Source organism: Bipolaris maydis (assembly GCF_028858645.1).
Source record: "Bipolaris maydis strain C4 unplaced genomic scaffold PSV08scaffold_2, whole genome shotgun sequence".
Taxonomy (NCBI): domain Eukaryota; kingdom Fungi; phylum Ascomycota; class Dothideomycetes; order Pleosporales; family Pleosporaceae; genus Bipolaris; species Bipolaris maydis.
Window position 1 is genome coordinate 1,090,891 of NW_027093858.1, and position 12,000 is coordinate 1,102,890.

Genomic DNA, 12,000 nt, shown 5'->3' on the forward strand with positions numbered 1-12,000 from the left:
ACGCGTTGATGTCAAATTTGGCTCTGGATAATTATGCGCCGGCGACGCGCCTTCACGTTATCTGCTATGTTTTTGCCACTGCGGCCATTGCGTCACTCCAGCCAGCCAGCCAGCCAGCGAGACAATTCGACGGCTGCATCCCTCGCCCGACTCGTTCGAGGACCAAGAGGCAGTCGCCGAAGGTCTGCCGTCGGGCCTTTTTGTGGATTTTTTGGCAATGGCCCGCCCCGAGATCTTGCCTTGTGAGGCGTGCAAGTGGCCCCATGCTCCATCGCAACGTGACGACTCGGTAGTGTACTACTTACTATGAGAATGGGCACACACACACCCCTCGGGCGGCTTTACGCATCTACACGCCTGTTTGGTGGTTATGTAGCGAGCAGCACATGACAGCAAAGTGCCAGTGTTACGTACAAAATTGCTTCCCCGGATTTGCCATGCGAGACATTGAAGGCCCAAAAGGCGAACCCTTTTGGCGCTAGACCAATGCCACAATTGGGCCTGACGGCCGGCGCGGAGTTGCCAAGAACCCTTCTGAGCGGCTGGCGTAACTAAGGACTCTCAAGCGAGGCCTATTGCTGAACTCGTAGTGGCTGTTATTGTGTACGCAAATAACAGGTTGTGAGAGACATGTAACGTTCCCTTAACATTGCGATCTTCACTGCTAACTTCCAAGGCCGCACGTTGGGCCAGCCAGTCGGTCTCGCCGGTACAGTATTCAATGCTTTTTCCAAATCTCACCCCACGCATTCAAATGCCAGGTACCTACGTAACTCGCACTATTTTTAAGGCGCGCTTTGACCGACAAACGCGTCACACGTTCGAGGATGCAATTGGCCGCCTAGTACGGGCATTGTAATTCCGCTTTCACCGAGGGCAGCATCCAGGCGAAACATCTTGGCCTTGGATATCTGTCTCGTAGCGACGTTTCCCGTTGGCTGAAACCTGTCTGCCGCGGAGATTGGACCACTTAGTCTAACAATGCGATGGTGTAGAGGAGGCCCTTCTCCTGAAATTTGGCCATGTACGACAGCGGGGTACGCAACCAACGCTGAGGCAGTGAGGTGCGCGGAGGGTGTGTAAGCTGCCAGCTTGCTTCTCTTTTGGTGTCTTGCCCCGTCGACATGAATCACATACCCCTTGGTATCTTCTTTTTGAGGAGGGGGAAGCAGGGTGCCGTGTGCTAGTCCTGATGCATCGCTAACTCTTCCCACCCCCGCAAAAACCAAATCCGGGCTATGTCGCTACGAGTGGATACTGATATACACCCAGCGACAGCCGCAGCGAATGAGGTAGTTGCATGTGCTGCCGAGGTGACCTAGCCACCTAGCCCGAAATACCAATGTTCCAGGCGGTGGCAGTGGCAGTGGCAGTGGCAGTGGTGGATGATGATGCCCGGTACCTGGCAGAGATCAGCGTAGATCTCTTTTTGCGGGCAAGCTGAGCCGGCGTGCGCGAGCATGTGTAGATGGGCGGGTGCGTATACGTGTCCAAGCACGAGGCTCACGCTCAGCCTTGTGGTACGGTGCGCTTGGGACATGTGGCATCCACTCTCAGCCTCAGCAATGGCAGCTGGGAGAGGCGGCAAACCTACCATTTTCCGAGCAAAACGACCGAAAAAGTTTCAAAGAAGCACGACATGGGGCCGCTCCCCTGTCGCACGGGTGTGACTGGGTTCCGTGGAAACTGTTCATGGGTGGCTCCGGATAGAGGTCGTGCCCCGCCTCTCGCCTACGGGGGGATGGCCAGCCCAAGCAACCTCAGTTGTCAGCAATCAGCGTTAGAGCTCAAGAGGGGTGGACACAGCCGATATGCGTCCCCGTAAACCCTGATCGCCGCGAACACCTGGGTGCGCCTAGGAGCAGTAGTGTAGCTGACATGATGTGCGCCATCAGCTGGAGCTGCCTGCTTACCCTGTGTGCATCCTGACTGGCCGGCCCAGGCCATGACGATCGAAGAGAGCCAAGAATCGACGACGACGAGGGCACGCAGCACGCGATCCTACGGCTGTATTCGACGCAGATCGAACGTTGCATGTGGCGCCCCGTCTAGCACCGCACTCTCGTACTCTCACAAGCACCCACCCACCCACACACACACACACTCACACACACACCTGCATCCACACCCGTCACGCAACACGACGGATCTGCGGCGTCATGCACCACCATGGCTGCCCGGCAACTGCGCAAATCCTGTGTAGGTAGCTGCGCTTGGGGACCGCTGCGCTCAGGGCGTTTGCATCTACTACAGCTGCGTCGGCCATGATCACTTGCACAGCCTCGCATCGACGTGGGGAGACTGCATGTGCGATGCTGGCCCACAATCGCGATCCCAGCACAACCACCCTTCTTCTCTAACCTGGCGTCTGACTAGTAATACATTTTGTTGAACTCGTTTACTACGTATCTGGGTATGCATCTACAAGCTTTTGCTCGATGCACGGCGGCTTGCAACTGAGCCTGCGCAAAAATATCGCCCTTTGGAATATCGCTACACACACACACAATATACAAAGGAAAAATGAAACAAAACTCCTCACAGAGCCGAAAACCCTTTAGCTTTTCCGCCCAGTCCATGCATGCCCAAACCCCCAATCATAATGTTTTTTTCTCATGCCCCGTTTCTTCGTCGTAGCCTTCGTACTGCTTGTATCCAGCAAGCTCAGCCCAAATCAAATCAAATCACAATGTACTCCCCGTCCACGCGATCCATGGCTCTTCTCCATCGGAACGGATGTTGCACTGTGCTAAAAGGCCCGTTTTGCCTTGGCACGTGGACATCACCATCTGACCACTCGTCGTCCTCGCGCCATACCCGCTCTAGCACCTCTAGCCCACTGAGGTTGTTGAAGAAGCCGCTCTCGCGTTGAATCTCCACGCATCGTTGTCGTACAACCGCGCGGTGCTCGGGATCAACGCACTCGGTGCCCACGATAAACAGTGGCCACAGGAGAAACTTGTTGACGCAGCTCGTCATGCCAATCTGCGAAATGTGATAGAGCCCTTGCGCGACTAAATTCTGAAAATTCAGTGACGATGGTGGCAGCGTTGGCTGCGCAAGGCGCTCAGTGTAGAGCAGTGCTGCATAGCGGAAGCTCTCGCTAATGTGGAGCAACGCAGCTTGCTCGGGAGACATGACAAGCATCGACGATGTTGCGTCGCAGGAATTCGAATGCACTTCTCCAGGTGATGGAAACTCCCACTCTTGCAGCCGGACCCGCAGATCGTTCCACTCAGTCCAGAACGCAGAGCGAGCATCGTCGCGAGCCGATGCGAAGGGATCGACATGCTCATTAATAGGCGTGCCCCAACCATTACCGTCCATGTTGTCAAAACTAAAGGAATAAAAGTCCTTGACCTTCTTAGACCGCGGTGACGATGTAGGCGTGTCGTCGTTGTCGCGTACAGGCCGGTTCTGGCTGAGAAGGTTGAGCCTTCCAAGCCGAGCAATGAGCTTGAAGAGTCGGCCCTCGCAGCCAGAGTGGTGTTCTAGCGCACCCAGATTGGCGCTCAGATTCATCATGTCAAGCGAGTCACCACGCACTTCAATCTCCCGGTCGTTCACCGCTGCCGTCATGACATCGAACCAAGTGAAGAAGGTCTCAATCCATCCGACAAACTCCGACTGGATGCTCCGGTCGCGCAAGCTCAGAAGCTTCTGCACGCCTGCAAGCTGTGTTTTGAACTTTGTGAAGCCAGAGTCGCAAACATGAAAGAGGCAGAGAATCAGCAGCGTGGCGAGTACAGAATCGTCCTGCGATCCATCAAAGTCGATCAGCTTCTTGTTGAGCAGAGTAATAGAGTTGGCCTTGTAGTGCTTCTCTTCGTCGGTCGCTTCGCCATGCATCTCGCGCAACTCCTTGGCCGTCATTTGTGAGTAGGCGTGATCTGGTATCAGTCGTGTGTCGTGGAGCACGCTAACGCGGCGTCCCTCAATGCCCCCGCGCATGCGCATGTTGTTCGTGGCCAAAGCGCCAATGGCATTCTGCAGCTCCTCGTTCTGCATGGCCAAGTGTAGTATGTGCATCCGGTAGGGGTTCTGTGGGCTGTCAAAAGCCACCAACACCGGGCATATAAATCTGTCGTAGTAGTCCAGGAGGAATAGCATCCGCGGGGAAAGAGGCGAAGCGATGGTAAGACTCTGAGGAATAGAAGTGGTGAGCGACAGCACGTCTTGAGACAGGGGGCCAGAGCCATAGGAAGACATACCCTCCGACGGGAGAAAGGAAAAGCCAGACTGAAATCCATTGAAATTCGAGCTCATCTCTCCCTCGGTAAAAACATCTTGAAAGATAACAGGGCCCATGCTTTGCGGGGCCGTGCTGACTTCGGGATAGTCTTGTAGACTTTGATCCGAGCTTACACTGGAGCTCATGTCATCCCCAGTGGGGAATGAGCGAGGGGCTTCGTTGAGGAAGAAGTTGTCCAGGGAGCCCATGGGGGCGTGGTCGTATGATGGGTAGCGTGGCATTGAGGGGTCTGCAAAGGGGTACTCGTCGACTGGGGTGTTTGGGAACTCGCTTGGCGAGGGAAAGTCACTGTCGCTGTAGGTGCCCAGGGAGGCGGATGAAGCCGACATGCCATTGTCTTCAAAAGGAACATGCAGTGTGGTTTGCAACCGTTGGAGGGGACCTCGATGGGGCTGGTGATGCCTGAACTTGGAAGCCTGTGGGTGCAGGAATTCAAACTGGTCTCGATGTTGCTGCATGGGGAAGCCCATTGGCGTAGATGGGGTGGGGATGGGTATTGGGCTGGTGGGGCTGAAGTACTGGTATTCCTGTGGCGCCGAGTAGATGGGGCTGGTAGGACTCCTCGGAGAGTGGGCGCCAAAGTCGAGACTGGCTCGGTGGCCAAAGTGATGTTGATCCTGGTGGGAACCCGAGGAGACGGATGAGGTGCTAGTCGAAGTAATCGAGTTCATCCGTTGTGTCTTGGGTTCCTGTGTGGCAGTGGAGGGAGGAGACTTTGCAACGGGCAGGGTCATGCCACGAAGCTTTCCACGGCTAGCCACACCCACGCCCCATGTTAGAGTGGTACGGTAACCAGAGCATTCCTTTCCAATCTCGACACACTGTCCACAGTAGGGACGGCGGCGATCGCACTTGACTTGACGCTTCTTGCAGGCAAAGCAGTCTTCGGTGGCTCCCGTGGCAGGAGCTCTTCTTCTTCGCTTTCTTGGAGCAGCAGCAGCGGAGTTGTTGACTGTGGCGACAGTGGTCGAAGGGTTGGTGGTGGTGGTGCCTTGAACTTTGTCTGCCTCGACGGGCTGGGTGGTGGCGGTAGCGGTAGTGGTGGATGGAGAGAGGGCCATGGTGGGATAGGTATAAAAGAGGTGGTGTTATTGCGGTACTCTGCAATGTTGCATCTGCAGAACGTGGAGCGAGTATAGTATAGTGAGAGTGGAAACAGAACAGACAAAGACAGCGAGGGGTGCAGTAATGCTCAATGGAGCATAGAAGAAGCGCGTCACGGTGGGTAAGTATTATTTTGGCCTCGACAGGTCTGGGTAAAGCAAGCTTGGTCCCCGTCTGATAAGGTCAGGGCCCTAGCGGACAGGGCTTCGGCATGCCAAGGGAAGAAGGATGCAAAATGCCGCGGCATAGTGAACGCTAGGATATTAAGACGAGAGGTGGTCATCTCGAGAGCGATGTGCATGAAGGATGTGGCCGGCAGGGAGCAGGCCTGGTGCCCGCATGTTCTGGCAGCGGGCGCAAGGCTTTGGGCAGTGGCAACCCCTACCACACCCCACACCGGGACGGCGAATTGCAGCGACGGGGACAGCCAGGTCGGGTTACATCGTGGAAAAATGGTGGCACCCCGGCAGAAGCTTGACGGAGGATGGCGACAGAGGCCTGCTGCAGGACGGAGAGGGCTGGACGCCACGGAGAATGCACCAACCAGAGCGACAGCGCCCCCCCGATCTGCTACCGGCCGCTAAGGTCGGAGCAGCCAGGGCACGTCAGCCAGTGAGGGAGCACACACACGGTGCAGACGGGGGTGGTGGTGGTGGTGGTGGAGGGGAGGGGGTGAGGGCAAGGCGTTGAGTGGCCTGGCTGGTGGTGCTGCCGGCTGCTGCACCGCCAGCGCGCTGATAGCGTCAGGTCCAGCGCGGCCACTCGGGCGAATGACCTCGCGCAAGCGCTGTCGCGGAGCCGACCGAGGCCAGCCATCGAGTGTGCCGCCGTGTCGACGAAGACGCATCGAAGCCGTGTGGAAGAGGGCGGGCGGACGAGCAGACGCCGCCCGCGCTGAAGCCTTGTGCCAAGCGGGAGGGCGTGAACGGCTGCGCTCGCCCACCTGGACGCCTGTGTGGCCGGCTTGGAGGGCGACGAGACGGCCTCTGGCTCGCGTGGTGGCCGGCGTGCCGCTCGAGGGGTGCAATCTGAGGCCTGGTGCAGGCGAGGGCCCAAAGCGAGACGTGCAACGGCGGGCGCGGATATTGCAATGACATCGAGGACCACGGCGGGCGTGCGGTCGTGTGCATCATGCCATGGTGCAGCGCTGCACGCAATGCCCGGGGGGGTGCCATGGAGGCATGGAGGCATGGAGCCAGTGCAGGTGGCTGTTTGTCCGCCTGCTGTCCGCCTGCTGTCTGGCGCTCGTCAGGCTGGCAGTTCAAGGCGCGTTGGCGGTCGTGGCCTTGGCACAAACCGCTGTCGTCGGCCCCGGTCGTGGCTGTGGTGCGCGATGATAACAGCCATGCGGGCCTGATGAGAGTGCGATATGACCATCGGCTTTCCGCCCTGCCGCCCTGCCGCCCCCACGGCCACCGCCTCTGCATCCACCAACATGCTCGCGTCTGGTCTCGCTGTCGTCAGGCACAGCCAAAACCCCGCTGGCTCTGCGCTGACGTGCGTGCCCCCCTTGCCCCCTCGCTGTCCAAGTCCAGTATCCTTCAGCCTTCAGCCTTCACCCCTCGCCCCTCTCCGTGCAAAACACCGTCGCCCTGGCTCCGGCCCGCACGTGTGCCGAAACCGTCTGCTAAGAAGCAGCGGGGGTGGCCAGCCGGTCATAACAACGTCGTCCCGTCTGTTCCCAGATGGCGTTGGCCAGCCTTGTCCGTCAGCGTCAGCGACAGCGAATTGCGTCTTTTGACCGATTGCCATGGTCTGCCTCAGGCTAGTCGCGCAGCTGGGCACGTGAGCGCCAAGCCACACTTGCATCGGCGACATGCGCTCCTTTGGCATGTTGGCTACGCTCCACCACTCAACGATTTGTCTCAGGTAACAAGCAACTCCAGACTGCCATCACCTGCTGGCTGTCCCTCCTGCTAGCCAAGCGGCCTCTCCCAAACCACTCGTCGCTAGTCGCCCCTTCTGTGCCTGGCCAAATGTCCCTCGTCAATGCGCCTGCCCACCCACGCCTCCATACGCGGGGTAGAATATGGGTGGATACGAATGGATGCCACAGACCGCATTTGCCCACTTGATCTGGGCCCGTCTGCTCTGCTACACCATCTGCTGTATGTGTGCTCGCTGCCTCTGGCGGCGCGCCTGGCGCTGTCTGCCCTGCTCTGCCCGCCTGTCGCCCTTGACATAATTATGTACATACATATGTACACATGTACTCCATGTACCTAGCATGCACACAACTACATTCCTACAGCTGGGTGCCCACTGCTCCCAGTGGGCCCCATTGATTCCATGCCACGCCATCCCTCTAGATCTTGCACCTCCAGCGCCCGGCTGCTGGAATGGCTAGATACGCTGGCAGGTCAGTCCCGGGCTACCGCGTTGCAAGAGACCGCTTGCCACCAGCAACTTGAAACCTAAAATGCTTGAGGATCGGAGTGCGTCCGCAGCCTGCGACTAGACAAAATGTTACCAACTTGTGGCACTAGACTCGTACCGAGCGGGTCACGGTCACCTATTTACAATTCTAATCTCCGCCGAAACAATTCTCCCGGCGCCATTCACAATCTGAACATTTTCGCTTCCCACCGCCAGGTTTGTTTGCACTACTCCCGGTCCGACAACAGACCCTTCAGACAGCTACACAATCATACGCCAGCCGAGGCTGACTCGCTCGACAAAGACTCGCGTGCTGTGTCAAGGATGATGATCAACGTCGCCATGGCCAGAGTGGTCCTCTGGTGGGAACGGCCAGCGTACTAAGCCCAGCATCTTGAACAACCGGCGGCTACAGTAAGAAAGTCAGCCAAAGCTCCGAGGAGCCCTCTGTTTTGTTTGTTCACATGCTTCCTGAGCTAGCGGAAAACACCAACCATGGGGCCCACTGCACAGGGCCATGGGCTCCAGCCGCAGTCCTGTCCCAGGGCTGAATGCCTTCGGCTGCCGAAAATGCGCATAAGCACAGGCGACAAGCTGTCGAAGCGGCATACTAGTAGCAGGACCAGTTTAGTAGCCAGGGTCTGACATAGTTATATATGTACCTACTTAAGTACTTGGGTGTGAAGATCCGCTAGATGGTTGCATATATCCCTCGTAAACGGACTATTGGACACGGCTGATGGCGCTGCAGGTAGTTTCGGCGACTAGCTCGAACCGCTCTAGCTCCGCCCACCATGCACAGGTAATTTCGACTTCAAAGCGTTCAGGCCTTCGTGTTTTGTGGAAACTGCAATGTCGCCATCGACTGTGTAGTCTGAGCAGCCGGTAGACAGTGGGGACAATTTGGTCAGACGAACTTGTTCAGGTCAAGACGGAGCCCTCGGTCTCCGCAATATATGCCTGTACGCGCAACTCGACCTCACCGATGCATCTCAACGGTGCAGCTGAAGGAGAATGAGAAAATGGTAGTAATACACAGTCGACGGAATCGTCTATAGCTGCAGTCTGTCAACACGTCAGGCTGCATGGCGCCAGTGCGTTCGGCAGCGGCAATCCATGACACATTGCATGTGTGCATACACACAGACGCTTGCAAGGCCGTACGGCGTGGGCTTCGCAGGTGCTCTGCCATGGTAGCCATGTGCAACTTCTCCAGTAAGCTTTGTAGCGCATGGGGCAAACGGACTCGGGAGAGAGGGACACATGGTCCATGCGCAAGCTCGCTCCACCTCGCCTCGGTGAAAGCATCCCCGCAAACATCAACCCCACAAACAGTTTAACAGCTATGCACGTCATTGCATCGTCTTTTTCTTCATCCAATACAAGTGCCGACACCTCGCCGTTGCTCTCATGTCTTCCAAATTTCTCTGCCTCCGCTCTGCGCGTCTTGCTGCGCGCTATCCGTGCCATCGACGAGCCTTTGCCTCAGCCGCCTCTAGCCGCGCCGACCACGTTCGCATTGTAGAAGTTGGGCCACGCGATGGATTACAGAATGAGAAGCAGACGGTGCCGCTGGCCACAAAGATAGACTTGGTAGAGAGGCTAGCAAAGACCGGCTTGACAACCATCGAAGCCGGCTCTTTCGTTGCACCAAAATGGGTGCCGCAGGTGAGAGAGAAGCGTCTTGACAATTGCTCAAGCTTTGCTGACCGCAAAGCCAGATGGCCAATTCGGCAGAGATACTCGAACATGTCCTTTCTCGTCCCCCTACCTCGCCGCGACCAATCATATACCAATGGCTTCTGCCAAACGTCAAAGGACTCGACAACTTCCTCTCCACCTGGCAATCCAAGTCCCACTCTGGCCAAGATGCATACCCAACGCCCCCACCTTCTCCAGGACCGGATAATGAATCAGCTTCAAACGCATCCTCGCACACTGAAGCATCAAGTTCGCCATCATCACCTAGACACGAAGTCTCAATCTTCACAGCGGCTACCGAGTCCTTTTCCCAGAAGAACACAAATTGCTCCATAGCAGAATCCCTGAAGCGCTTTGAGCCAATCATGTCCAAAGCAAAGGAAATGAACCTAAATGTCCGCGCGTACATTTCGGTTGCACTCGGTTGCCCATACGAAGGTCCCAACGTCGATCCTCACAAAGTGGCAGAGCTGGCTGTGAGTCTACTGGAGATGGGTGCCGATGAGATTTCGGTAGGAGACACTACGGGCATGGGTACTGCACCCAAGACGATGGAGCTTCTGAAAACTCTGAACGCCGCTGGCATCGACAAAAACGACCTCGCACTCCATTTCCATGACACATACGGTCAGGCGTTGGTCAATTCAGTCGTAGCTCTTGAGCATGGAATTCGCACCTTTGATGCGGCAGTGGGCGGTCTTGGAGGTTGTCCGTATAGCCCGGGGGCAACTGGGAATGTGGCCACGGAAGATCTTGTCCATTGCCTTCATAGCTTGGGAGCGAACACTGGTGTGGATATTGAGAAACTTGCCCAAGTAGGTCAGTGGATTTCTGAGGAGTTGGGAAGGCCAAATGAAAGCAGAGCTGGCAAGGCTACCTTGGCTAAGTTGCGGAGAGCAGCGTAGAAATTTTGAGCATGTTGGATGAATGTAGAAAAAGATCCTGTTTCAACGAAGCCATGACTTATCAATTCTTCCTATAACACGTTTTGCATATAAGTCGTCTTGTTCTATGCTTGTATCAGATTCATTCATGCTCATTCATGAGAATGGGGAAGCAAAGCTCAGGCATATGTACCGACCGAGAGACATGGCATGTTATCTTTCTCATAATACGTAACAAGCCCAACATTCCAGCTGATTGAATGGTACCTAAACTCTCAAAGTAAGATGTGGTGTGTTTATACGTAGCAGATTGTACAAGTTATTGCTGTGATATTAAGCTAGAGGATATGTGTCAACGAACTATGTTATTGTTGATAGGTTCACCAGAAGAAAATTTGGGGTAAATGATAGGTTACATGACTTGAACGAGCATAAAAGAAGCGTTAAGCTAATAGAAAGAGGCGCTTTGGCTGGTAGACATGCGACCAAGTTCATTTGGGTGTTTTGCTAAGCGAAGCCTCCATACCGACATCTACACGTTCCATGGCACTTTAACCGCTTCTCTCGGCTTACGAGTTCATTTACTATTATTTTTGCATCCATGCGATCCCAATAGTCATCGCTATCCAGCCCATACGAACACATGAACGCGTCACTGTCCTTGTAGTTGGCGCAGATCCATTTAAGCTCTTCACTAGTGAACACTGAAGGATCCTCCTGTTCAAAATCCAGGTCTGATTCTTCTTCCTCTGATGCTTCTTCGTCGTCGTCGGATTCTTCGTCACTCGGCATTTCTCCGTTGAGAACTGGTTCACGTATGGATTCCCGCAGTATCAATCTGCCCTCTTGGCGGTGACTTTCTTCCCAGAAATCGAGATGATTTTCGGTGAGGAATTCGGACTCACAGCCCCAGATACGCTTGAGGTACCTTTTCTCGCCCTTTGTGTACGGCGGATTGGAGCCTGCAGACAGCGAACTTGCGCCACTAGAGCCTATCGGTTCTGACTCTGATTCTGACTCCAAGTCGTTGATATGATACCCGGCTTGATAGTCCAGCCATTTTTGCTCTTCACTGGGTTCCCAATAACATCTTTTCTCTTCAGTGTGTACCCAATAACAGCTGATCATGTACATTCCGTTTTTCCAAAATACATGCGGACCCAGTTTCGGTCCTTCAGGCCGGTTTCTGACTGTGATAGTGTAGAGCGATACATTATGGTTGAGTAACGCCATGCTCTTGCCCTGGCTGTCTTTGATCACTCCCTTTGACCTTTTGCTGGTTCGCATTTGTACATCATAGCCATCCGAGGTCATAAGTGATCTTCCAATGACGTTGCAGATGAAATCGGGCACATGTAAGACCTGCTTCAAATGCAGATGACCGTGATTAGCTACACCAGACTTCCTTGAGCTTTGTTTGGTTGGAATCTCCACAGTACCAACTCCTAACACAGGCAGATATCTAGGCGAACAGAACAGAGACGATTGGATCTGAGAAGTAAAAGGAGTGTAAGTCTTGAACCAGCCTCGATCTTTCGCCACGCTGGTTAGTGTTAGTCGCGTGCTTGTCTAGGCGGTCGGCCCATGCTATGCTCACTGGACATTGGAGTTATTCAAGAAGACCCAGTCTGGACAAACTGGCGTGTTGTCATTAGTAGCCATCTTTATGCGTACAACTTCCCA

The 12,000-nt window shown here is 55.2% G+C and overlaps 3 protein-coding genes across 3 annotated transcripts; 1 reads left to right on the forward strand and 2 right to left on the reverse strand.

The window, feature by feature from the left end:
• Positions 1–2,363: 2,363 nt before the first annotated feature.
• On the reverse strand, positions 2,364–5,493 carry PSV08DRAFT_23976 (fungal-specific transcription factor domain-containing protein). Its single transcript, XM_066092280.1, has one exon. It carries the CDS (start codon positions 5,311–5,313, stop codon positions 2,680–2,682), a length of 2,634 nt encoding a protein of 877 aa, XP_065949764.1. The 5' UTR covers positions 5,314–5,493; the 3' UTR covers positions 2,364–2,679.
• Positions 5,494–9,061: 3,568 nt separating this feature from the next.
• Positions 9,062–10,482, forward strand: PSV08DRAFT_264847 (uncharacterized protein). Its single transcript, XM_014229255.2, has 2 exons — positions 9,062–9,400; positions 9,454–10,482. Exons 1-2 carry the CDS (start codon positions 9,143–9,145, stop codon positions 10,336–10,338), a joined length of 1,143 nt encoding a protein of 380 aa, XP_014084730.1. The 5' UTR covers positions 9,062–9,142; the 3' UTR covers positions 10,339–10,482.
• A 149-nt stretch (positions 10,483–10,631) lies between these two features.
• On the reverse strand, positions 10,632–11,988 carry PSV08DRAFT_264861 (uncharacterized protein). The gene is made up of 2 exons (XM_014229254.2): positions 11,915–11,988; positions 10,632–11,860 (listed from the first exon to the last, which is right to left on the reverse strand). Exons 1-2 carry the CDS (start codon positions 11,977–11,979, stop codon positions 10,825–10,827), a joined length of 1,101 nt encoding a protein of 366 aa, XP_014084729.1. The 5' UTR covers positions 11,980–11,988; the 3' UTR covers positions 10,632–10,824.
• Positions 11,989–12,000: the final 12 nt, after the last annotated feature.

Bases quoted from the DNA above. Each gene is read 5' to 3' on its own strand.
- PSV08DRAFT_264847 (XM_014229255.2), top strand. From the start codon at position 9,143: ATGTCTTCCAAATTTCTCTGCCTCCGCTCTGCGCGTCTTGCTGCGCGC. The intron at 9,401-9,453 runs GTGAGAGAGAAG...CCGCAAAGCCAG, and splicing joins CACCAAAATGGGTGCCGCAG to ATGGCCAATTCGGCAGAGAT.
- PSV08DRAFT_264861 (XM_014229254.2), bottom strand. From the start codon at position 11,979: ATGGCTACTAATGACAACACGCCAGTTTGTCCAGACTGGGTCTTCTTG. The intron at 11,861-11,914 runs GTGAGCATAGCA...AACACTAACCAG, and splicing joins TTGAATAACTCCAATGTCCA to CGTGGCGAAAGATCGAGGCT.
- PSV08DRAFT_23976 (XM_066092280.1), bottom strand. From the start codon at position 5,313: ATGGCCCTCTCTCCATCCACCACTACCGCTACCGCCACCACCCAGCCC.